Source organism: Sus scrofa, chromosome 12, assembly GCF_054392235.1.
Source record: "Sus scrofa isolate SSC_HxYL_T2T_F1_AM1 chromosome 12, Sscrofa_HxYL_maternal_Yorkshire_Landrace_v2.0, whole genome shotgun sequence".
Classification (NCBI taxonomy): Eukaryota; Metazoa; Chordata; class Mammalia; order Artiodactyla; family Suidae; genus Sus; species Sus scrofa.
This window is the reverse complement of record NC_139394.1, coordinates 16,655,633-16,682,783: the sequence shown is the minus strand read 5'-3', so window position 1 is coordinate 16,682,783 and position 27,151 is coordinate 16,655,633. Positions and strand designations below refer to the sequence as shown.

At 35.8% G+C, this 27,151-nt stretch overlaps 1 protein-coding gene and 1 long non-coding RNA gene across 2 annotated transcripts in view; one reads left to right on the top strand and one right to left on the bottom strand.

Moving 5' to 3' along the window:
* EFCAB3 (EF-hand calcium binding domain 3) overlaps positions 1–27,151 on the top strand; it is a 371,875-nt gene that overhangs the window by 63,011 nt on the left and 281,713 nt on the right. The window contains exons 15-20 of the mRNA XM_084984064.1: positions 913–987; positions 5,965–6,108; positions 13,748–13,819; positions 16,047–16,190; positions 16,845–16,916; positions 21,494–21,643. Of these exons, the coding sequence (XP_084840190.1) occupies positions 913–987; positions 5,965–6,108; positions 13,748–13,819; positions 16,047–16,190; positions 16,845–16,916; positions 21,494–21,643 (657 nt within the window). The remainder of the gene's footprint in view (positions 1–912; positions 988–5,964; positions 6,109–13,747; positions 13,820–16,046; positions 16,191–16,844; positions 16,917–21,493; positions 21,644–27,151) is intronic.
* LOC146398066 (uncharacterized) overlaps positions 13,210–27,151 on the bottom strand; it is a 1,038,644-nt gene continuing 1,024,702 nt past the window's right edge. Inside the window, exon 2 of the long non-coding RNA XR_014821009.1 lies at positions 13,210–13,467. This is a non-coding gene — a long non-coding RNA (uncharacterized LOC146398066). The remainder of the gene's footprint in view (positions 13,468–27,151) is intronic.

Genomic DNA, 27,151 nt, shown 5'->3' with positions numbered 1-27,151 from the left:
TAGGGCTGCACCCGCGGCATATGGAGGTTCCCAGGCTAGGGGTTGAATCGGAGCTGTAGCCTACGGCCTACGCCAGAGCCACAGCAACGCAGGATCCGAGCTGCGTCTGCGAGCTACACCACAGCTCATGGCAACTCCGGGTCCTTAATCCACTGAGCAAGGCCAGAGATCGAACCCTCAACCTCATGGTTCCTAGTCGGATTCATTAACCACTGAGCCACAATGGGAACTCCATGATGAGTTTTGATAACCCTACTCCTTTGCTTACCTTTATACAGATATGATAAAGAAAATTCTTTAAAATGTTTTATTAGAAAAAATTTTTAAATATTTCATCTATTCTAACATTGGGATACTAAGAAGAATTATACTTAATCCGGGAAAGCCATTTCTGTATATAAAATGACTATTAAAATACTAAATGTTTTCAGTAGTATATTGGAGTAAAGATATCAGTGTGAATGATAGCCTGATGTAGAAAAAAGAGAGTCAAGAAGAGTTTGATTCTAATTCCTGATTTTAAATTTCCTATTGTGACCTTGGGAAAAAAGTCATATCAAATACAAGGATTTTTTTAAACATATGAAATAACATGCAGATTCTTTACCGGCATATTTACTGAGTTGTTGCAAGGCCAAGACAAGATAGTTTAAGTTTAAAGTTCAAAATGTTGTGTACTAGCAACTAGAAAGATTTTGATTAATTTTCTTGGTGTTTTTCAGGGTTTAGTTTTTGTCTGTAAATTTAATTGCTTTTCCCCCTTTTACTCATATATTATAGTAGTTAATATTAGCTGATGGATATAATTATGTTATCTTCTTGAATGTATAACCTATTTTATGTACTTCAGTATTTATCATAATAACTTAATACTTGAAGATAACTGAAGAAAATGTGTTCTTTTCTCTTTAGAAACAAAAAAAGTGAATTTTAAAGAATTTGTTGATACTATGATGAGCAGCACAGAACGCTTCTCTGAAAAATTATGTAAGAACATTATATCTCATGCTTTTTGTGGACTAAATGGTTTGATAGATTTTACAAGAGTATAATGTAGTGAAAAAGGAGTCATCCTACTGATCCTCAGGCAAATATATGCCTGGTTTACTGCTAATATGCCTGGTTCACTACTGACCCCTAGATCTATGAGAATTTCCACATGCAGAGGAATTGAAATCTACCATAATCGTACTATTCAAACTTACACTTTATTATAGAGAGTTATGAAATTTCATGTGTATGAAATTCATTTTTTGGGAAGAGGTTTAAATGTTTTCTTGCATTGGGAAGGTAATGCCATCTAGTGACCATAGCTGAGTACTATAATGATTTCAGGTCTTATTTTTTTTTAATCTTTCAGTTTATTCAGCAATGTTTATTGAGCCATTACTAGGCACCAGATTTTATGTTAAACTACGAGAGTGCTAAAATGAAAAAAAGACAGTCTTTGTCCAAAAAAGGAACATCCTGTACATATGTTTTAAATGGAATGAATTTAGTACTTTAAAAATTGAGGCTAAAAGTAGCAGTGTGATATTTTGTGCCATATATTAGGTAATAGTGTACTTTTAAGTAATAGGTATTTTTACCTTATATGTCAATTTAATTTTTTTCCTTCCAAGGAAACACAGTTGATTAATTGGATGAAAGGGTTATTTGCATTGTCAGTTACTTTTCTTAGTAATTTCAATTTCATGGAGATAAAAATTTTATTAGCAGAGTTGTATAGTATCTTATTCATATCTGTTATATGTCCTTTCTCATTCTTTTTTTCAAGTACTATTTTTATTAAAGTAAATGCCAGTAGGAAATAATTTTAATAAAACTATTTCAAGCACATCCATTGACTGGACATACATTTTTACATTATGTACTCATTCAGATTTTATATAAGCTACTTGATCATCCTATGTGACTGCCATATAATTTATTTTCATTCTTATTCTTTTATTTTGGTTTTTATTCATTTACTTAATCTCACTTTTTGTATTTTACATGATAATGGCTATAATTCCCTGTGCTATATATCTTTGTTGCTTACCTGTTTTATACATAGTAGTTTGTATCTCTTAATCCCATACACCTATCTTGCCCCATCCCACTTCCCTCCTCCCACTGGTAACTCCTAGTTTGTTTTCTATTATCTTTGAGTCTGGTTCTGTTCTGCTGTATACAATCATTTGTTTCATTTTTTTTAGATTTCTAATAAAAATGATATCATACAGTATTTGTGTAAACACACACACACACACACAGAGACACCACTTCCTTATCCATTCATTTGTTGACAGACACATAGGTTGCTTCCATATCTTGGCTATTGGAAATAGTGCTTCTATGAACATTGGGATGCATCTATCTTTTCAAATTAGTGTTTTCAATTTTTCCGAATGTATAGCCAGAAGTGAAATTGCTAGACATATGGTAGTTCTATTTTTAGCTTTTTGAGAAGCCTCCATACTATTTTCCACAGTGGCTGCATCAAGTTATATCCTCACTAACAGTGTACTAGGGTTCCCATTTCTCTACATTGTCGCCAATATTTGCTAGTTGTGGTCTCTCTGATGATAGCCATTCTGACAGGTATAAGGTGATATCTCATTTGATTTGCATTCTTCTGATGATTAGTGATGTTGAGCTTCTTTTTATGTGCCTTTTAACCATCTGTATATATCTTCTTTGGGGAAAAAACCCTCTATTCAGAGCTTTTGCCCGTTCTTTGTTTGGGTTGTTTTCAACTGATGATCATTTAAATTCAAACACATTCTAAAAGTTCTACATTTTTATTTCCTTCTCCCACACTTTGTGTTTTTAATGTCATATTTTGCAGCTTCATGTTTATCCCTCAACTGTTTATTGTACCTAATAGTTTCTATTGCAGTTTTTTTCCAAATCATGTTCTTCTGTATCACTTAGTCTGCTAGTCATTCCTTCTAGTGTTTTTTTTTTTAATTATTTATTTAAACTTTTGAATTCTTCATTTTTTGGGGCCGTGCCCACAGCACGTGGAAATTCCCAGGCCAGAGACTGAACCTGTGCCACAGCAGTGACCTATGCCATAGTAGTGAGAATGCTAGATCTTTAACCCACTGAGCCACCAGGGAACTCCCCAATTATTCATTTCTGATTAGATCTTTTAAAATATTTTCTAGTTCCTTGTTAAAGTTTTCCTTGTGTTCATCTATTCTTTTCCCTAATTCAGTTAACATTTTTATTACTAATGCTCTGAATTATTTATCTGACAAATTATTTCTGTTTCATAATTTATTTTTTCAGAGGTTTTCTCTTGCTCCTTTAATTAAGAGGAATTCCTCTGCCTTTTCATTTTGCTTAACTTTCTCTGCCTTTGTTTACCTCCTGTGGTCTTGAAGGGGTTTTCTTATGTGGGAGCATCCCTGTACAGATTCTGTGTGCCCAATGCCTTTGGTGGGAGAGCTGGATTTGACATGGATGCAAGTCGCATCTTTTCTCTGGGTATGCTGGCAGCTCTCACCTGGTAAGAGGTGGCTCTGAAGATGAAGAGGCTAGAGCTGGAGCTAGATGTGTGGCAGGATTTCTCCTCTGCTCAGTGGCCATCATTGCCCTCTTGGGGTGTGGTCTGATCCCAAGTTGCTCAAGCAGAAGCCCTAAGAGTTGGGCCTGAGCTGGCTCCGTTCCCTTTAAGTGTGTGCTTTCTCTTCTTCCTGATCCAGGACCCTTTCCCCAAAGGGGAGGAGTGCTGCAACAAGTGGGGACCCTGCAGCTTTTGTCAGCTGCAGACAAAGGACAATGCTGTCTCTGATGTGCTGCCTATGCAGGTGCCAGCAGTTGTTTCCATCACTCTACTCACATGCAGTACTGGGTGCAAATCTTTGTTCTTCACATCTGATCATTGCTCCCAGCCTCTGAGGACCCCACCCTGTTGTGGAGTCATACCACAGAGCAGGTAGGATCTGGATGAACCCTCAGGGCGGATTAAGGGTGAGCTGTGGTGGAGTGGCCACCCTCAAAGATCGAAGCTGCTTCTGATGTGTTGCTTGAGTAAGTGCCAGCAAATATTACTTTTATTGATATTCTTAATTTAGCATAGAGCATAGTTTATGTTTGAGGTTGATGGGAATCCGGCTGTTCTCAGTCTACCATATTGTCAATTCTCTCTTTAAAACACTCATTTTGATCTTTGACCTTGCCACTCCTAACTAGCTTTTCACAAAAAATTAAATCTCATCTTGTTAAATCTGTTGGTCAATATCCTGTCTTTATCTTGTTTATCTCTAGAAGCTTTTAATATGTTTCTTCTTGAAAATTTCTCTTCTGCTGTCTTCTGTGACTTTCTAATCTCCTAATTTCCCTCCCATCTTACTGGCTTTTCCTTTTCTAGAAAATTGAGATATAATTGACATATTGTGTAAGTTTAAGGTGTGCAATGTTTTGATTTTATACACTCATACATTGTAATATTATTACCACCATAGTGTTAATTAACACTTCCATCATATCACATAATTGTTATTTCTTTTTTTGGTGAGCGCATTTAAGAGTTAGTTTCTTTCAAGTATATGATACAGTATTGTTAACTATAATCACAGTGCTATGCATTAGATCCCCAGGACTTGTTAGTCTTATTTTTTTCTAATTTTTTTTTTTTTTTTTAAACATGTGGCCAGACCTGTGGCATATGGAAGCTCCTGAGCCAGGGTTTGAGCTACAGCCTCTGTGGAAGCAGTGCCAAGTAGTTATGTTGTAAGCCACAAGGAAAGTCTGTATTAGTCTTCTAATTGCAAGTTAGTACCCTTTGACCAATATCTCCCCCACCCTCTAACCCCTGGTAACCACCATTCTACTTTCTGTTTTTATGAGTTCTACTTTTTTAGATTCTACGTATAAGTGAGGTCTTATAGTATTTGTCTTTCTCTGTCTGACTTTATCTCACTTGTTTCCTCAAGGTCACAAATGGTGGAATTTCTTTTTCTCATGGCTGAATAAATATCCCATTGAATATAGGTCCCTTCCTTTTTGGTCTTGTTTTCTGTCTAACTTAAATATTAGTTTGATAACAGACTCCATTCTGAGTCCCATTCTCTAAGGGTTTTCCTGAGTGATACTACTGCTTTAATATCTGTATCTTTTTGGTTCCCTCTATATTTAAAACTTAATATGTATGAAAAAGAATTCTTGTTCTCCAAGGGACTCATTCTTTCCCTAGTCTTTTTTTATCTCAGCCATTGATGCCACTCTCTACCCAGTTGCTCAGGTCTCAAACCTAGGAGTTCTTCATGGCCCCAGCCCCCTTAGGCTGTCTTTCAGTTCATCACTAAATACTCTCAGTTTCATCCTCAAAATATATCCTGTATTTGTCCACTTATCATTATCCCCATCACTTTCATCTATGTCGAAGCCATGTCTTTTTTTTCTGTGAACTACTACAGTAACTTCCTAATCACCTTGTCTTCAGAAAGTTCATTCTCTACATAGCAGCAGAATGATCTTTTGTACTTTTGTAATGAGATAATTTCACTCCCCTGTTAAAATCTTACAAAGGTTTTCTGTTGGAATTTTAATAAAACAAAATTTCTTTCTATGGTCTGCAGTGGTAGATTGAAGAGGAAGTAGGATCCAGGAAAGAATTTTGTGGGGAGATTTAGACCAAAAGCTGTTTAATTCATGGTTTTATCAGTTGTACATATTTGTGAATTCAGACTTTTGTAAATATATATTTCAATGAAAATTATTCTTTATGTGATTATTTAGGGATGCAGGCACTATAAGATTTTGAAATATTTTAGAATCTTTAAAGATACACTTAATTTGGTGTTAAATATTTTATTGTGTTTTAATATTTGAATGTTCACAATTAATTTATACTGTATTTTTTATTCTTCTTAACCATAAAAATCTCAACTCCTATCTAGTCTTGATAATCATTTACTGTATTAACTTTGTAGATGAATATTTTGTAAAACTTGTGTTTTATATACCCTTTAGTATTGCCTGATACTATTGAAAACCTCCACAATCTCAGTAAAGAGAAGATGAGTGCTCCTGACCTGTGGAATACTCTGTCTAGTTTGAACAGTAATTTAAAAAAAGATGAATTCCTAGCTGCAATGAGATTATCAACAGTTGATGGTGAGTATTCCAAATACTAAAATTAAAAGATATATAAGAATATGGTTTTATCAATCTTTATTTATTCTTGTGACTTATATTTGGTCGATATGCCAATATATACATTTAGGAAATACAAAGAAAGCCCAGATTTTTTGGCTGTCCTATATAAAAATATTAACACCTAATACATTATTACTTTAAGTTGATCAAATATGTATTTAATGTAACTGGATGAGGACAGTACAGAACCCAAGTTTGGCTGCTTGCTAATCGAAAGAACAATGCTTGAGACAAGTATTGGTGGAAAAGGAAAAGTTGCATTATTCTGGAGGACAGCTGCCTGGGAAGATCGTGGACAAATGTCCTAAGTCCATTCCCAAATTGCTGGTTAGGAAACAAAGGTTTTAAAGGCAGTGTGGGGGGGGAGGGGGCTGCAGGGTGTGTGAGCAACTTTGCACAATTCTTGGATTGGTTGCTCTCGAGGTAAAGTTTCAGGCATCATCAATCCTCTGGTTTTAACCAGTCTGGTGTCTACATGCTTATGATCAGGAGTTTTCATCTGATGGGGGTCAGCTTCCCATAAAAACAACTTAAGAATGTGTGTTAGACCTTTATCTATGTCTTTCAGGTAGCTGGGAGTCTGGTGACTCTGCTATGTGGCTGGTTTGTAGTCTAAATTATTATCAGTTTCGTGGACCAACAGCTAGCTATTCTTTGTTTTTACATCTTCATGTTTCCTAACCATTAACTCTAGAGCCAGCTGTTTGAGACTCAGAAGAGGCCTGGGAGACTAAAGCTTATACATGAGGCAGGTGGAGGCCATTGGGAGAGGGGAATCTGTCTGGAAAGGGAGAAAACCCCATAGGATCCTGCTTGGTTACATGACTACTTTCAAGTTGTGTAACATGTTACTGGAAAATGGTATGTCCCAGTGAGCACAGAGGGGATTGTTAGGAAATGCTGAGATTTATTCCAGTTTTATGTTAACACTACTTGGGATAGTCATAGTGTTTTGTTGAAACAGGTTTTTATTTAATTTGCTAGGAAAACACACCTGCTGGTGACTACCACCTCTATTCAGCAAGTAAGGAAGATTCAAACAAACAAAAAAAGTTCATAAGAGTACTGTAAAGCAAAGACCATAGATTAAAATTTTAAAAATAAAGTCTCCATTATTTACGGCTGACAATCTGCATGTAGAAAAGAAAGAGTACACAGCTGCCGGTAGTCGTTTCCGTTTCCTCATATTTTTAGTGCCTTGAAGTTACAAATGTACTTGTATACTCTTGTGTGGAGTGTTTATTCAGGACTAGGCCAGTAACATGGGCATGCTGTCTGGGGTCTTTGTCAAAGAACTCTCTTTCTCTGTGAGCATATTAACCCCCATTTCTCCATTAAGCTCCTATTTAGTTGAGACTGGTAATTTTGGACTTTAAGTATGTTGATTGTTTTCCTTATTGGGGTATTTGAGGTGAGAAGGGTTGATGAAAACAGAAGGATATTAACTACTTGATAATAGGGATTTTGTTCCCCTCTTTTCCTCTGTGGCAGAGCTTCAGTTTCTTTTGACAAAGTGAATGGAAGTTGTAGGCAACATGTACCAGAAAAAGTATTATATAGCATTTATTTTCATCAGATCAATAAAATAATGTTTTATGAGCTATAAAATAACTATAAAATTACTTATTGTGATAATAAAAACTCTGTATATTGTATCCTATTCATTGTTATATACTTTTCTTTCTTTTCTTTTTTTTAGAGCTGCACCTGTGGCCTAGGGAGGTTCCCAGGCTAGGGGTTGAATCGGAACTACAGCTGCCAGCCTACGCCACAGCCACAGCAACACAGGATCCAAGCTGTGCCTGCAACCTACACCACAGTTCACACTGGATCCTTAACCCACTGAGCAAGGCCAGGGATCAAACCTGTGGATGCTAGTCAGATTTGTTAACGACTGAGCTATGACAGGAACTCCTCATTATTATATACTTATAAAGCAAAAATACAGTGTTTAAAATGTAGATTGTTTTACCATTTAAATCCAAATATATGCATGATATTGAAAAGTGTATTTGTACCCTACCCCCATCTGTCATACTATTTTTTCTTTTAACATTAAGCCTTCAGTACAAAGTGATTTAGTTCTTATTTTATTTTATTTTTTGATTTTTAAGGCCACACCCTAAGTATATGGAGGTTGCCAGGCTAGGAGTCAAATCAGATCTACAGCTGCCAGCCTACACCACAGCCATAGCAATGCAGGATCTGAACTGAGCCACGAAGGGAACTCCTAGTTCTTATTTTAATGTTGTGGTTTGCAAAGTTTTGAAACTTGTTATTTTGGTTTTTTTTTTTTTTTTGCTTGGTGCAGTTAAAGCTGTAGAATCCTTTTGTTCCAAATGAATTCTTATAGAGTACTCCAGTATATAAAACATAAAAGTTGAATTCCTCTGACCAAAGTGAGGGAAATGACCAAGTGAACTGTTAAAGCATCTCAACACAGCCTTAGACATATAAGAACTTAAAAATTGCTGACCTGAGATATTCTTTTGACAGAGTATGTGAAAAGGGGGAAAAAAAGCGGATTTAGGTTCCCTCTAACTGGTGAATTACTTCTTGGTTATCGGTGGTATTCCATATTAACTCCTTAATGTTTTAAAGTATATTTAAAATTTTAAAAATAGCGAGTTCCCTTTGTGGCTTAGCGGTTAATGAACCCAACTAGGAACCATGTGGATGTGGGTTCAATCCCTGGCCTTGCTCAGTGGGCTAAGGATCTGGTGTTGCCGTGAGCTGTGGTGTAGGCTGCAGACACAGCTCAGATCTGGCGTTGCTGTGGCTGTGGCATAGGCCAACAGCTGTAGCTCCGATTCGACCCCAGCCTGGGAACTTCCATATGCTGTGGGTGTGGCCTTAAAAAGCAAAAACAAACAAACAAACAAACAAACAAAAACAAAAAAACAAAAAACCAAAGAAACTATGATGTTTATAAAAAGGTATTGAAAAATAAGAAAGGTATGTATCATTTGGTAAATTCAGAAATGCTTCCCAAATATCAAGTTGTATGGCTTTTGAATACCTCCTGTTTCTGTTGAAAGAGCTGAATGAAGAGAGTTAGGGTTGAGCCAGTATATTGCAAGATGATGTGGAAAATAGTTAAGGGGAACGTGAGAGACTGAATCCATAGGCTAGGAATTATACGGAGTAAACATTATAGGTGTAGCCAGACATTTAAGGCCTCAGACTTAGTTTCTCCAGCTTTAATTGTTCTAGATTTTTAAATTTAAACTAATGTGTATATGCTCTATTCCTCCTGATTCTGACTTCTAATGGGGTTGGAATTAGCTTAATAGCTTTTTTCTTTTGGGCTTAAAAAACTGACTCAGAACTTGTCTTCATGATATTGCTACTTTTATGCAATATCTGTTCAAGTTAGATCTGAATATTTGTTTCAGGTTCTGGCTTTGAAACCTGGCATCGTTGTGATTAACCTTATTTTTGTGAGTTAGCAAAGAATGAGCCCCAATTTCAAAATCTCTATCAATTCACAGTCTTTTCATAGAATACGTTTGAAGGTGCCCAAGGAATCCTTTCTAATACTGGTAGTTTCTGTTTTATTTCAGCAAATGTAAGAACTTAAGGATCAAATGGAATGATAGGTCATAGAGATTTGTGTCCCTTGGTAAACAGGCCTAAACCTATGTGCAGATTTTGTTAGATCACTTTCTAGTGTTATTGGCACCTGTTGACCTCAGATGGCTCCCTGGGTTTTTTTTTCTTTCTTTCTTTCTTTCTTTCTTTCTTTCTTTCTTTCTTTCTTTCTTTCTTTCTTTCTTTCTTTCTTTCTTTCTTTCTTTCTTTCTTTCTTTCTTTCTTTCTTTCTTTCTGTTAGAATTCTAAGCACCTAAACTTAGTTGTATTTGAATATATGTACTGGATTCAAAGGCAGCGCCACTTAGGTGATTGAGTTGCAATACCTATTGCTTACTTTAGGCTGGTATAAATTGAAGACATGTAATTGAAAAGGTCTTTTTGTAACTTGATCCTAGAAAATTTGATTATCTTTCCTTCCTAGTTGATGTGAAGCCGGTAGGAGGTTACCCAGAGTGACAGAATATAAAAGAAACATGAGAAATGGGATACAAAATGTCTTCCTCTTCCTTCTCTACCTTCTTCCACTCTCTCCACCACCCCCATACACACACATCAGAGAGATACCTCACATCTTTAAGGCAGAGTTTTTGTAGTTAAGGAGATGTTGGGACTTACTAAAAGAGAGAAGCAGGGAAAAGGCAATAAAGACAATGCTCTTAGTTCCTAAAAATGCAAGTATTAGGTTTTTTGTTTTTTTTTTTTTTTGGCTGTGCCTGCTGCATGTGAAAGTTCCCAGGCCAGGAATCAGACACCCACCAATGCAGTGACATTGCCAGATCCTTAACCCACTGCTCCACAGGAACTCCTCAAGCATTAATTTAAAAGCCAAAGAAGATAAAAGATACAACATTATTAATTGTAGCTAAATGTGTATATAGGTATATGTATGTGCATATATATATATATATACACACACACATGTATATAGTTCCGGTTTTGAGTAATAATTGACAAATACAATTATATATGAAATGTGTAATGTTAGATTGAAAGATACAGTGGAGTGGTTACCAAGATCTAGATAATTAACACATTCACATCCATCACCTCATATAGTTAATTTTTTTGTGTGTGTGGATGATGAGAATGCTCAAATCACTCTCAGCAACTTTCAAGTATAAACTGCCATAGTGCAATTTTTTTTTTCCTTTTTGGGCTGCACCTGTGGCATATGGAAATTTCTGGGCTAGGGGTCGAACTGGAGTTGCAGGTCCCAGTCTATGCTACAGCCACACTGACTCTGGATCTGAGCTGTGTCTGTGACCTGTACTGCAGCTTGCGGCAACACTGGATCCTTTAAACCACTGAGCAAGGCCAAGGATCAAACATATATCCTCATGGATACTAGTCAGTTTCTTAACCTGCTTGAGCCACAGTGGGAACTCCCTTAGCACCATATTTTTAACTATAGTCACCATGCTATACATTAGAGTCTCTGACTTTATCCTTCATATAACTAAAATTTGTGCCCTTTGATCTACATTTCCTTATTTCCCACTCCCCCAGCCCCTGTCTATTCAATGTTTCTATGAAATTGGCTTTTTTTTTTTTAAGATTCCACATATAATTGACACTCTACATTATTTGTCTTTCTCTGTCTGGCTTATTTCAGTTAATGAAATGCATAATGCCCTGCAGATTTATCCATGTTGTCAAAAATGGCAAATTTCCTTCTTTTTATGGATAAATAATGTTCCACTGTGTGTATGTAATGAAAGAAGGTGAGATTGTTGGATCATATGTTAGTTCTATTTTTAGTTTTTTGAGTGTCAGAAACCATTTTCCTTCTTGCATGGGACTTGAACCCAGCCAAAACTCAGATTGGGACTTGAATCCATGGGATAAGACTCAAACTCAGCTGCACCTCATATTAGGACTTGAACCCATGATCTCTGACTTCATAGGGGGCTCAAACCCACTGTCTTTTAATTGAAACCATTCAGGACTTACTGAAGTTCATTTATTTTGTTTCGTCACGGAAAGAATTCAGCATGAGGCAGAGATAGAGTGAGTTTATTAGCATAAGACATTTGAAGAGATCTAAGTAGGCAAACAATAGAGTGCAGCCTTGAGAACAAAGAGGGCCACATTTTTACAATCAAAGAAAAAGTGGGGAGGGGAGAAGACCACCTTCTTACTATTTTTTTGTAGACATCAAAGCTCACATCTTTAGTTCCTTCTTTCACCCTGTATGGTTTAACTGGGACTCTCATGGTGCTATTTAAATCATACATATATTAACAAAAGTGTGGTAACATAAATTAAAATATGGTAATTCATCTCAGGTTTTGGTGTAATGTCCCCTTTCACTTAGTTTTTTTCCCTTTTTACCTATATTCTTGGCTACACGTAGGGATGCTACTCTTCAAGGACTATTAACTCCTTGACTTCATGTAATAAGATGTAGACTCTACATCTATTGTCTTGTGTTTTCGCTATTGGGATTTATGACTTGAGTGTGCCTGGCACTTGAATGTGCCTGGTCTTCCTTCAAGGTAGAGTAGATTTTTGCTTGAGTCCTGGATTCTTTTCTTGAGTGGTCATTAGCTTACAACAGTCTCCCAAACTTTCTTAAAATTCTCTATCTCTAGAGAGTTAGTTTAGATTTCTAAACTATTTAATTATCCTACTCTATCCCTATCAGGATCACCATGCTTTTTAACTTAATGCCTATATGAATTTACATTCCTACCAACAGTGTATGAGAATTACATTTCTTCCATATCCTCACCAATTTTGTTGTTGTTGTTGTTGTTGTTGTTGTTGTATAGGGTTGCACCCACAGCATATGGAGTTTCCCAGGCTAGGGGTCTAATTGGAGCTACAGCTGCCAGCCTACACCATAGCCACAGCAACGCAGGATCCAAACTGCATCTGTGACCGTTACCATAACTCACGGCAAAGCCAGATCCTTAACCTACTGAGCGGGGCCAGGGATTGAACCCCGCAACCTCATGGTTCCTAGTCGGATTCGTTTCCGCTGCACCATGACAGGAACTCCTCTTCACCAACATTTGTTATCTCTTATCTTTTGTATAATAGCCTCCCTAACAGATGTGAGGTGATATCTCATGTGGTTTTGATTTGCATTTCCCTGATGATTACTTATATTAAAAACATTTTCATATACCTATTAGCCATTATACTATATATTTAAGCCCTAGGCAGGCTCTTATCTGTTAGTGATATACTTTGCTGATTATGCTATATTCTAGTCTATGATCATAAGCTGTAGTAATTCTAAATCTTTGGGTTAATTTTCCCTCTCCTAGATTCAGAAAACAAAATTGCCTTTGTCTCCTGTGTTTGTCACTTTAACTTTGTAATCTAGTATTTGTGTGTTCTTGTATAAGAAATGGATATAAACATGGAGTTCCCGTCATGGCACAGTGGTTAATGAATCTGACTAGGAACCATGAGGTTGCGGGTTCGATCCCTGCCCTTGCTCAGTGGGTTAAGGATCCGGCGTTGCCATGAGCTGTGGTGTAGATCACAGACACGGCTCGGATCCTGCGTTGCTGTGGCTCTGGCGAAGGTCTGTGGCTATAGCTCCAATTAGACCCCTAGCCTGGGAACCTCCATATGCCGCAAGAGCAGCCCTAGAAAAGGCAAAAAGACAAAAAAGAAAGAAGAAATGGGTATAAACATGAGTCAGAAATTGTAACTATAGAACCATTTGACATTAAAAAAAGTCTTTAAAGTTAATCTGGTACAGTATTTTATCTTCAAACATTTGAAAGGCTAAAACTGAGATTTGTCTCAGTTTTATTTCTAGGGATATGGATTGCATAGTTTTGACTATTGGAAATTGAAAATTCAGCCTGACTTCTGTAACCTTAAGATTTGTTCATTCCATAAAATTAATCCTTTGGTTACTCAACAATATACAAAAGAAATATAATTCTTATGAGTACATCAAGTAATTCACACTTTCAAAGGTTTATTTATTGGATCCAGCTTTTGCTTAAGCGAGGCTGATTTTTTAAAAATGTTTTTCTTATAGAAAGTGAGAAAGTACAAATTGAAGAATTTGCAAAAGTGGTGAAGGATATGCGTGATGCCTCCAGGTTAGAAGGTAAGTATTAGACTACTTGTGACTATTAAATTTACTTCTCTTGAATGGATGTCTGTTTTGTTTCGTTTTTTAGCTTTTCTGATTCTGATAACTTCTGGTTAACATGTTGGCATTGATCTCTTTATAGGCAGACAAAATTTGGTTTTGATTAAAAGTTGGCAGCTTCCATAATGAAAGAAAAAAGGCTCTTTCTGGAAAGAAGTCTGTTTAAAGCTATTTTTAATCCTTTTTGTTTGTTTGTTTGTTTTCAGGACTTTATGTAAACTCAGCTACTAGCTTAAAAATCTTTCCAGATATGAATATTCTGCATATCATTTTAAGCCTCATACTTAGGACTCCATCCAATGTATAGGTTTTTATATGATATAATTTCTCATAAATCTTTTGCTTCCGATAGTATACATTCCTCATGTTCCTTTCTTTAGTTTTTGTTTAATACTAGAGTGACCATGGGCAGTTTAATATCATAGGTTTTCTATTATTTGACTTTCATTTTTGTTTAAAAATTAAAAACATGAGGAGTTCCCATTGTGGCGCAGTGGAAACAAATCCGACTAGGAACCATAAGGTTGCAGGTTCGATCCCTGGCCTTGCTCAATGAGTTAAGGATCCAGCTTTGCCGTGAGCTGTGGTGTAGGTTGCAGACACAGCTCAGATCTGGCGTTGCTGTGGCTGTGGTGTAGGCTGGCAGCTACAGCTCCAATTCGACCCCTAGCCTGGGAAGCTCCATGTGCTGTGGATGTGGCCCTAAAAAGCAAAAAATAAAATAAAATAAATAAAAACATAGGGCTGAAACAAATGAAGATAGTACAAGTAGAGTGTGTGTACTTTTTTGTTTGACAGATTTGAGCCTCAAATGGAGGAATAAGGTTTGGTTGAAGGTGGAACCAAAATGGGCTGACTGACGATTGCCCCAGAAAACTAGGAGAATGTTGCTCTGCCTCCTGGTCCTGTGATATGTGGAGTATGGGAGGATGAGCAGACGCCACTCAAGGTGGTTGTGCAAGAAAGGAAACCAAGTTTTAGTTAAGACAAAGAATTAGGGCTGATACAGGTTTTCAGGTGCTAACAAAACTCAGATTGCCATCTGCAGTTGCCTCCCAGAGATGTTAGGGGGATAAGAAGTGAGGCAAGATCTAAAGCACCAAGAAACTGTGATTACAATTTGCAGCCAGTTCCTTCTGGATTTAATAATATATTTTATTGCTATTGATAGCATGGCATTTATTAAGCCCTTAATCTAACACTGTTTTAACTATTTTTGAGTACATTATCATATTTAATCTCCATATGAACTTTATGAGGTAAATATTATTATAATCTCATTTTAGATACAGACAACTGAGCTTTATAGTTGGGTTAAGTAGTAAAAATTTGCTCATGGTTACACAGTTCTAGGTCACAAATCTCAGCATCAGGGTTTGAATGTAAGTCCATGTGATTTAATACTGCCTCCTTTGAAAAGGCTGGAAATAAAGCAAAATTACAGATGCTAGGGTGCAGTTAGGTCTTGATAGAATTGAAAAGAAAAGATGAATGAGTGCTTGTGATACTTGTGTTTTATATTTTACATTTCTCATGATTCTGAAGTTTATTTCACCTCAATCAGGAAAGTTAATTTTGCTTGCCACTGCTAGAGCTCCATGGTAAAGTAACTACTCTGTGTAACTGCAATGAAAAATTCAGCCATATGAATCATTTTGGCTCTGCCAATTTTATATTAACACCTGAGAAACATGATAGATTAAGAACTCTTTACACATTGGGCTGTTTGATGTAGAATTCCTTGAGGGATGGATTCTTCACTGAGATTTCTTATTCCTCAATTCAGGATGTGATTGTAAACTGGGTTTGTCACTGACAAAAGCCTTTATTGATGGCTGCGATTGTTGCTTTTAAAATCAGAGATCAGGCAGTCCCGTTGTGGCTCAGCAGTTAATGAACCTGACTAGTATCCATGAGGACGTGGGTTTGATCCCTGGCCTCACTCAGTGGGTTAAGGATCTGGCGTTGCCTTGAGCTGTGGTGTAGGTCACAGATGTGGCTCAGATCTGAAGTTGCTGTGGCTGTGGTGTAGGCTGGCGGCTACAGCTCCCATTCAACCCCTAGCCTGGGAACCTCATATGCAGTGGGTACAGCCCTAAAAAGACAAAAAGACAAAAAATAAATTAAATAAAATAAAATCAGAGATTAGATAAAACACCAAATAACTTCTTTCTATTTCTAGAGTTACAGGAGATTATCTTAGCTGTTGATTTGCCTGAAGGTGACATGATACCTGAGAAAGACTTGGAAGGCTTTCTAAGTGATACTGGGATTAAGTCGCCTAAAGAAGAGGTAGAGAAAATCCTTCAATCTGATTTTGTTTCTGGTAAGCTTCTAAGTATTTCAATCATATTTTGTGTCTCTTTCATTTTGGTTTTGGTGAGAGTACTTATAAAGAAAGTATCCAAGGTCTTTGCTCAAGTAAATGCGATTCCTTTATTGAGCAAGTATCTATAGGTATTTGCTTGTTACTATGTACATTGTTTTTTGAAAAGGAGTCTTTCTTCTCTTAATTTTCTTTTTCGCAGTTATGAGAATAATTTTAACAGCAGGTTAAAATTTTGCAGGCAGTGGGCTTGTTGGAATCCTCTCTCCTCGAGTGCATCTTAATTTAGTGCCTAAAGAATAGTTTGGGTTTGACAGAACGCTGTAAACCAGCTATAATGGAAAAAATAAAAATCACTAAAAAAAAAAAGAGAATAGTTTGGGAATTTAGGACCTGTAAGTAGAAATCCTAGTTTTGTAACATTGGACAGAGTGAAGTTCTGGACTTTACGAATCTCTTGCAGGTAGAAGCAGAACTAGTATCTATAATCTTGTAGGGATTTTGCAAGCATGATGGATGAAAAAGAATCCAAAGTATCTTGCAAATAAAAATTTCAAAAATGTATAAACATTGTATGCTGATTTTGGCACTATATTTTTAATATTACCTGGCCCAGCAATTTTTGTCTGTGATGTCTCCCCCTCTTCCTTCCAGACGACAACACAGTGAATGTTAAAGACTGTATGAAGGCTTTGAGGGACACCCAGAAATTTTCCAGTTTTATTGGTAAGATCTTATGATGAAACTGTTAAAAAGCAACAACTCAGGACTCATTCAGAGGTCATCTAGCTAAACACTATATTGGGTGCTTAATCTTCTTTATAGTAGCTGTGGCACATGTTTGTTTTATCTATATTTGAACAATTCCAATAATGGTAAACTTTACTATTTTTTTTTAATTTGAGAATTGTGCATTTGTGATAGAAAGGGTTGGGAAAAAATAGGGTTGTGATCTTTTCCCATAGTTAAAATAAGAAAATTTTACTATATACTAATGGCAATATTTAAAATGTTATAAAAGGAGTTCCTGTTGTGGCTCAGCAGGTTAAGAATCCAACTAGTATCCATGAGGTTGTGGGTCTGATCCTATCCTTGTTCGTGGGTTAAAGGATCTGGCATTGCTGTGAGCTGTGGTGTAGGTCACAGATGGGGCTCTGATCTGGCATTGGTGTGGTTGTGGCGGAGGCTGGCAGCTGCAGCTCTGATGGGACCCCTAGCCTGGGAACTTCCATATGCCGCAGGTATGGCCATAAAAATACAGAAAAATTTTTTTTAATGTTATAAAAAATGTAATGTTCAGAAATGTAAGAAATATAAAATTTAGTCTCTTGTAGTGTCACCCTCTGGAAAACCCCTATTAATGTTTGGTAAATATCCTTTTAGGTTTTTTTTCTTTACATCAATGAATGTTTGTATGTTCCAAATTATTATTTAAAAATTATTATGTATGTTCATAATATTCCACAACCTGTTTAAAAAAATTGACAGTGTATCTTAGATATTATTCTATGTTTTATTATATCATATAAGCTACTTCATTCTTTTTTTCTTCCAGTTTTATTGAGATATAATTGACATATAGCACTGTATAAGCTTAAGGTATACAGTATAATGATTTAATTTACATACATCATTAAGTGATTATCACAGTAAGTTTAGTGAACGTTCAACATCTCATTTAGATATAAAATTAAAGGAGTAAAAAATTTTTTTTTCTTGTGATAAGACCTCAGGATTTACTCTCTTTTTTTTTTCTTCCTTTTTTAGGGCTGCACCCATGGCATATGGAGGTTCCCAGGCTAGGGGTCCAATCAGAACTGTAGCCGCCAGCCTACACCATAGCCACAGCAACATGGGATCCGAGCTGCGTCTGCAACCTGCACCATGGCTCATGGCAACGCCAGATCCTTAACCCACTGAGCAAGGACAGGGATCAAACCCCCGTCCTCATGGATGCTAGTTGGGTTCGTTAACCCCTGAGCCACGATAGGAACTCCAGGATTTACTCTCTTAACAACTTTCATATATATAGCATAGAGCAGTGTTAATTATATTCATCACGATGCACATCACATCCTTGGTACTTTTTTATTTTATAACTGGAGGTTTGTACCTTTTAACCACCTTCATCCAGTTCCTCCTCCTCAGCCCTGCACTTCTGGTAACCGCAAATTCGATCTCTTTTTCTATGAGTTTGTTTTTAAGTATAATTGACCTACAACACTATGTTAGTTCCTGTTACATAGCATAGTGATTTGATATTTCTAAACATTTTTAACTGATCAAGATGAGTCTAATTATAATATATCACCATATAAAGTTATTGTATAGTTACTGACTATGTTCTGTACAGTATACGTTTCATATCCATGGCTCTGGAAGGTACAAACTTTTTACCTTACAAACCTTTGTTTTTTTAGCATGTTAATCTCCAAATGTTTGTGTTTTCTTCCATTTTTCTTCTGTAATTAGTTTCTGGTATTATACAATTGTAGTCAGAAAAGGTGCTTGATATAATTTCTGTCCTCTTACATTTGTTGAGACTTATTTGGTGGCCTAGTATGTGATCTATCCTGGAGAATATTCCATGTGCACTTGAAAAGAATGTGTATTTTGCTGCTTTGGGATGAATGCCCTGTAGATATATTTAAGTCCAACTAGTCTAATGTGTCACTTAAGGCCATTGCTTTTTTTTTAATTGATTTTCTGTCTGGATGATCTGTTAATTGATGTAAGTGGGGGAATGAAAGTCCCCTACTATTACTGTGTTATTGTCAGCCACTTCCTTTATGCCTGTTACTATTTGCTTTATGTATTTAGATGCTACTAATGTGTGTGTATATATATTTATTTGTTATATTTTCTTCTTGTCTTAATCCCTTAATCATTATGTAATGTCCTTCTTTTTCTCTTGTTACAATCTTTGTTTTAAAGTGTATTTTGTCTGATAAAATTGCTACCCCAGCTTTATTTTTGTTTCCAATTTGCATGGGATGTCATTTTTTATCCCCTTACCTTCACTTTGTGTGTATCTCTCTATCTGAAGTGAATCTCTTTAAGCACCATATAGACAGGCAGTGTTAGTATACATGATATTGTCTCATAGGTCTCTTAAACTGTGCCCATTTATTTTTATTCATTTTTCTCCTCTCTGTTCAGTTTTAGTGATTTCCACTACACTATGGAAATCTTCCAGCTCACTTATCTTTTTCTCTGTATCGTGGAATCTACTGTTGATTCCTTCTAGTGTATTTTTCACTTCAGTTATTGTATTCTTTATCCTTGGTTGTTAATTATATTTTCTAACACTTTATTAAGAACTTCTCACTTTTCACTTATCAAATATTCTCCTGATCATCAAATTATGATCATTACCTTGAATTCTTTTCAGGTAGATTGCCCATCTCCACTTCCTTCATTCTTTTTCTGTGTTTTTATTTTTTTCCTTTGTTTGAAACATATTCCTCTGTTGCCTCATTTTATTCTAATTTGCTGTTTTTACTTCTGTGTATTTGGTAGTTTGATTATGTTTCCTGATCTTGGAGAAGAGTGGCCTTTTGTAGGAGAGGGCCTATGCATCAAAGCAGCACCCTCTTCTTTACTCACCAGAGCTATATGTAGCAAGTATCTTATTTATTTTTCTTTTAAAATACAAACACTTAGATTTATCTTTAGTGTTTCTGTTTATGGTTAGAAATTTATGTTTTTATCTTTATGAAGTCCTTTCTTTTGTTCCCTTATTCCCATTGTATATTTTTTCTAAATTTTTGTTTAAATTATTAATTAAATTTTTTTCTTGCTGGGAAATTAACATGTTTAAGACTATCAGTTTTCATCTTAGTCAAACTTTGGCTTATATAACAGTCTGACTTGTTATTGTTGTTATTTTCTACACATTTACAGTTGTGTTTTGATTTTCTCCTTGATGTGAGAGTTGTCTAGGGAAAGCTTTAAATTTCAAGGCAATTTGAATTTCATTATTGCCCTTTGTTTTTTATTTCTAGTTTTATTTTATCATGGTCAGAGAATGAAGTCTATAGTAGAGGATCTGATAATTCCCTAGTTCATTAGATATGGAATTTCTTTAATTTTTATATGTTTATTAAAAAATCAAATTAGTGGGTTTCAAGGACAGGCTAATGGCATTGTACATTCATTCTACTGTTTGTCTCTGAACAGCTGTAGAAGTAGGCAATTATTCCACATATTTGGTGGAAATCTTAATAATTCTGTTCCTGAACTGTATTTAACATTTGGGCTCTTTTCCTGTCCATAGCCCTCTAGAAATGTGAGAACTCTTAGATTTTCTTTCTTTACCATTAAACCATCTTTTCTCTAGATTCAAGCTTCCCTTCAATTCTTCTGCACATGACCTGTTTTTGAAACTTTTTACCAATGACTAATGAATATACCGTAGAACAAAATAATCTGTAAAATTACTTTTACATGAATTAGCTAATTTAGGGCAATTTATTATCAATTTCTTTTCATGAATCTGAGAGATTCTTCTTTAGAAACGCGAAGTTTTCTTTTTAAGATTAAGGGAGGTCAGTCATGAATTTCCAAATCCAAATGTTTGATGTTATTGTGCTATACATAACAGACTATGATGACTCTCCAAATTGAGTGAAGTTAGCTGAGAAGAGAAAGGACATTAGTAAGGAAAGTGGAAAGGGAAAGATTGGAATGAGGGTATTTTTTTTTTACTGAAACGTTGAGCTCATAACAGAGTAACTAGAGAAATTTTGGTGTATACTTTTTTTTGTTGTTGTTGTTTTTTTGGGGCTGCATCAGCAGCATATGGAGTCTCCTAGGCTAGGGGTTGAATTGGAGCTATAGCCACTGGCCTATACCACAGCCACAGCAACGCCAGATCTGAGCCATGTCTGCCACCTACACCACAGCTCACAGCAACACTGGATCCTTAACCCACTGAGTGAGGCCAGAGATCAAACCTGCATCCTCATGGTTACTAGTCAGATTCGTTTCTGCTGAGCCATGACGGGAACTCCTTCAGTACATACTTTTGTTCATAGAGGAATAGTTCTTCAAAAACTAAAACAAAACAAACAGAAAGCACAGACATGTAACAATATAACTTTAAAAACAAATATAAGGGGCTGTAGAAATCTATAGGTGTGGAGAATGGACTGCTCTACTTATTTAAATGGCCGTATATAGCTAGTGGCTGCCATTTTGGACAGTGCAAATCTAGAAGAGTCTATCAATTTTATTTTTAAGTTCTAAAAATGTGGATCCATGGCCTGAATCACATATTGTACGTGTATTCTCTGTGTTTGTAGCATTGAATGAGACCATCGGTACATTGGACTCCGTGAAAGAAAGCGATCAGTCTGACAAGGACAAATATTCAGATGTACTTGAAAACACTGATAAAATTTATGTTGTTGATGATAGTCTTCAAGAAAGACTGAATGATTCCTTTGTTGAAGGTGAGTTTGAGCAGATAACCAGCAGCTTGTAATAAAAAGTTCTACTAAAACTTTATCCAAGAGTTTCAAACTATTTTACCAAATACTAATTAAGTTTTAATACTGGTTCTTAGATAATAACAAAAACTTATGGGAACACTGCTCACAATAGGCCAGATTTAGGGGATATACCCTATTTATATGTCAGAGATTTAGTTGTTACAATATCACATACACATATCCTGGACTGTATTGTAAAACTGGTCTCCAGGTATTTATGTATATTTTGCATGACTTTGAAATAATGTTTCCATCTACAATAATTTCATTCCAAAGTTAGCCTTTTTCCCTTTTATAAATTTTTAGAAAGGTTTTAAGAGTTTTCTGGCTTTTTGTGGGGGGCGGGGGGCACCCCTGTAGCATATGGAAGTGACCGGGCTAGGGGTTGAATCAGAGCTGCAGCTGCCAGCCTATACCACAGCCACAGCAACACCAGATCTGAGCCACATCTGTGACCTACACTACAGCTCACAGGAACACCTAATCCTTAACCCACTAAGCAAGGCCAGGGATCAAACCTGCATCCTCATGGATTCTAGTCGGGTTCATAACCTGCTGAGCCACAACAGAAACTCCTATCTAGCTTTTTTTTTTTTTTTTAAAGCGAAAGGCCTTTTGAGAAGTACAAGTTATTGTTGAATAATTAAAATGTTTGTCTTTAAAGTGTTGATCTGCTCTTTGCTCTATTTACAAAGAATTTACCTGATCCATTTATACTCTTACCTGAGATATCCGCAGACGAGTTGTACTCATATTTAGAAAGCTATTTTCCTGACTAAATTTAGCTTCAGCTAAAAAAATATAGTCAGCTTTGCCTCCTGGGGAACAGTTCGTAATGTCTGAAGACAGATTTGATTGTCAAAACTGATGGGGGAGGACTGCTGGCATTCAGAGAGTAGAGGCAAAATATGCTGCTAAACACCCTACGGTTTACAGGACAGTACTCCCACTCTCAAATAATTATCTGGCCCGAGATGTTAATTGTGCTGAGGTTGAGAAATGTCAGAGTTTTATTTTAGAGTTATCTTATAACCCATTATCTTATTAGGTTAGTTGTTTTTTTCATCTTGCTTAGAACAAATTTAAAAAATAAAGGTAAATATAATTTACTTTTAGTCTAACCTTCCTTTGTTTCAAGGTAATATCTGGACTAATTGTAAGTTATTCTAAACTGTTGTTTAGTTGCTGTATGGTCTATCTATGCAGATAGACAGATTTTATTTCTATCACTTGTCCCTCAAATAGATACCTGTACGAATTTGTATTTCTGTAGGAAATATGTAGGATGAATGGGTATAACTTGTCCTTAGGGAAAAATACCAGAAGTAGATAGATAATGCATAGGCAAGCAGAGAATGAGGACAATTCAGACTAATAATTAAACATTTTATTGAATATATGGGCCTGGGGATTAATCTACCCTCTTAGGGAAAAAGTAAGCATGTGTATCTGGCCACATTTAAGGAGCTGGTGGAGGATGACAAATCTAAGTAAGAAGTAAGGGGAGCATGAGGAGATAATAATAGTCTGGAAATGAGGAGAAGATTTTGTGAGAAGGAAATGGTCAAATATTACTTAGAAATGAAGTATTTAATCTATCCATTTGTTTCCTTTCAAACTGGGTAAGACCAGTATATCATGCCTTGTCACGTAATCTCTCTCTCTAAATATGCAGATTTTAGAAAAGAGACTTTCTTTTCAAATCTGAAATTATCAAAGGCAGATGGTAAGAACTTTATATATGAGAAACTATTCCCTATAAAAGAGCTTTTTTTAGGATGCTGCCAAGAATGGATTGCTAGTTCATTCTGCCCACTCCAGCAAGTGATATTTTTTCCTAAATAGGAATCTGATCATGTAATCCACCCTCATTTATACTCTTTAAACATTTTCCATTGTTTTAGAATAAAGATAAAAAATGCTGCGCATCCTATCTTCTAGCATAATTTCGTACTATTATCCTTACTTTCTGTACTTCGGCTACATTGGCTTTCTTTCAGTTCCTTAGAGACTCTCTTTTGTTTCCACCACAAGGCCTTTGCGTGTTATATCCCCTAGCAAAGAGAATATTCCCTGATTCTCTTTGCTGAGTTAATGTTACTCATCTTTCAGATGAGTGTCAGGGTCCTCAGGGAAGCCTGTATTATTTGTTTAATATCTCTTTCTCCCATTTGTCCAGAAGCACCATTGGACCAAGAAACAAGTCTCTACTTTGCTCACCATTGTTTCTCCAGATCCTAGTGCAATCCTGGGTTTCAGCAGGCTCTTGTAATAGCTAAAATTAATAGTATAGTATTTACTGTCCTGGCATTGTTCCAAATCTTTATGTTATTAACTCATACAAATATTTATGGAATGAATGAATGATTGATAAATCTATCTTCTTATCTCTTTACCCTCATATCTTATCAATTCTGCATTTGTATATGTTCTCTAGCCATACTAATTATTATAATTTAAATTGGCTCTATTTACTTTTGGTTCCATGTCTTTACATGTGGTGTTTCCTTTGTATACTTTTCCTGTCAGACAACCTCACATTTTTTCCTCTAAACTCAGCTCAAATGTTACCTCTCATCCAATAGGGCTTCCCAGAATCTATCATTCAGTAAATCTAGGCTAGGAAAACCTTCTCAGTGCTTCCATATTAAATTGTGCATATTTTTCTCATAGTACCAACCATATAATGTATTATAATTTTTTAATAGACATGACAGATTCAGTTCCTGTCTTCAAGGAATTTATAGGAAACTCTTTGATGAGAGGGCTGAAATTTTCATTATTGGTCTTAGTAGCTGTAAAATAAATGTTAGTAGAGTGAATATAGATCTAAGACGGTATTGTGGTATTCTTTCCAAGTGACCTCCTTGAAGTTTAGATCCATTGGCATAATACAACACTTTTTAAACTATGGAAACACATACAATTCATTTTGGAATTGAGAGAGAAACGGAGTGAGAAACAGTATTGATGAAAAATTGAAGTACCCAACTATTGTTATGTTTTGTATTTTGAATTGGTCTGGTATCAGTAGGGTTCTATGTGTTGTGCTTTGCATAAAGGTGCCTGGTCGAGAGGGTGCAAGTGGAGGCTGAAATGGAATCTGTATTTCATTGTGTCCTCCAAGCTTTGATAGAGTGCAGCTTCCCAGAGGAGAGTGTGCCTTTTTGTAAGTGAATCATAGAGGAGGGGGTTCCCTTTTTCCAATTCACACAACAATATGAGATGGACTAACAGTGGCCCTGGGAATCAAGAACTTCAAATCTCAAATTTTAGGTTTTATTGGCCTTATCAGTTGATAGAAATCTTTAGACCTACATGTAAAAGACATAACTAATATTTAAGAAATTATTACAGCTTATTCAGTATTTAATGGATGAATAGATTCAGAAAATTCACCATATTCTCTTTGCCATGAAATTTTTTGGTTTCAAATGCTGCTAAAAATAAATGGGTTATCTGTTATAAATGAAAATTTGGGGTTTTTTTTCCTATAGGGATTTTGGTTAAAATAAATAATTTGAGAGTTTACCTATAGTGGACTTTGGGCAAATTATTTTGGATTAAAAATATATAATTTTGTATATATTTATTTATCTCTGTAGAGTTTAAAGAAGCTGCTCATATCTTGTCACATGTTGATAATGGCAGATGGGTATACCTAACTTGGAGTGTACCCTGAAAAGTTAAATAATATTTATTTAACTGAGGAGGACTGCAGTGGAACCCTTAGACTTAGTGACATCAGCGGTGAACATTTTTTGGCCTGAGATTCTTTTCACTTTTTTCCCTTAATGGGAATCAGTCTCAGAGTGTATTAGAGTGTATGTATGAGGGCAAGATGCTAAAGGGAGTTATACTGAAGTTAGATTGATACAAATTAGAGGCATAATAGTCTACTAATTTAAATATTTGTTGACTATATCTAAATGTTCATATTCATCTTGATATTATATATGCTTATTTAGATATAAATGTTATCCATCACTTTGTTATAAGCATGGGTGGGAAAATTCCATGTACTATGTATTAAAACAAAAACAGCATGAACTGCTTTGTTTTGTTATGTAATCTTTCTTCAGAGGAAATCCACTTTTATTTGTCCTTTTAGAGCACTTGTCCCCCTGCCCTTTTTTTTTTTTTTTTTTTTTTGTCTTTTTAGGGCTGCACCCATGGCATATGGAAGTTTCCAGGCTAGGGTTTGAATCAGAGCTGCAGCTGCTGGCCTACACCACAGCCACAGCAATGCCATATCCAGGTCACGCCTGCAACCTACACCACAGCTCATGGCAACACTGGATTCTTAACCCACTGAGCGGGGCCAGGGATTGAACCATCACCCTCATGGATACTAGTCTGGTTCATTACCATTGAGCCACAGTGGGAACTCATGGATTTTTCTTTACAAATTAAAGTCTCCTTAATGTTGATACAGCCCTAAATTTTCTGCTGTGATTATATTATTATATCTTACTGTGTGTGTGTGTGTGTGTGTCTGTGTGTGTGTGTGTGTGTGTCTATGTGTGTGTTTGTGTGTATTCTAATAGTTAACATTGTCACCTCTGGCTTAGAGTGCCTCAGTTCAGATATAGCCTCTAGCACTTTCTTGGCTTTAGTGACCTGGATAAGTTATTTAATTTCTCTTTGCTTTCATCTTTTAAAAATAGTCATGTGTCATGGAATTTTTGTGAAAATTGCAGGGTTACTACATGTAAAGCACCATAAAAGGATGCCTAGTGTATATAAGGAACTCAAAAGTTATATAAGTTCTTGCGTTTAAGAACTCAAGAAATGTCAGCTACTAATATCATTAATTGTTCAGTGATGGTTCCTAAAAGTATGAAAAGTTCTATTTAAATAATTTCAACCATTTGAGACAGAAAATGAACTAAAATGGAATTTAGGTAACTATTGTAAAGCCTTTATTTCATGAGCCAATTTAGAATCAGGTTTTTAGTGCCAGTGTGTTGCTTTTGACATTCCAGATAATGAGGAGGATTTAAAAGATTTCTTAAAGGAAATTAAAGAGAGTTCACATTTCAAAGAATCTATAGATAAGTGAATTCTTCTAGTTCAAACAGAAATAACTGTAAAGATAATGAAATGACATTTAAAAATCACTATGTGATTTTAAATTTTTAAATTTTTAGTCTCTATAGTTTCAGAATTTCAAAAGCTTATGAAATAGAAATAATACAAGAATATAAAAATAAGTGAAGAAAATGGGGGGAAGGTTATAATGAAGGGAAAAAAAAGAGAGACAAAATTGAAGAAGATTCATAGTAATTGCCCTTGTTGGTACTATGGAGTCCTTCCTCATGAAGAGTTAAGTTTTCCTTCATTCAGGAAGTTCTGGGTATAAATTATATTAGGTCTGGAAATTGGATAAGGGACCACTACTTTTTGCTTTGTTATCTCAAGACAGGCCTCTAGAGTTTTCAAATGTACCCAACTGGATAGCCTGTCTAT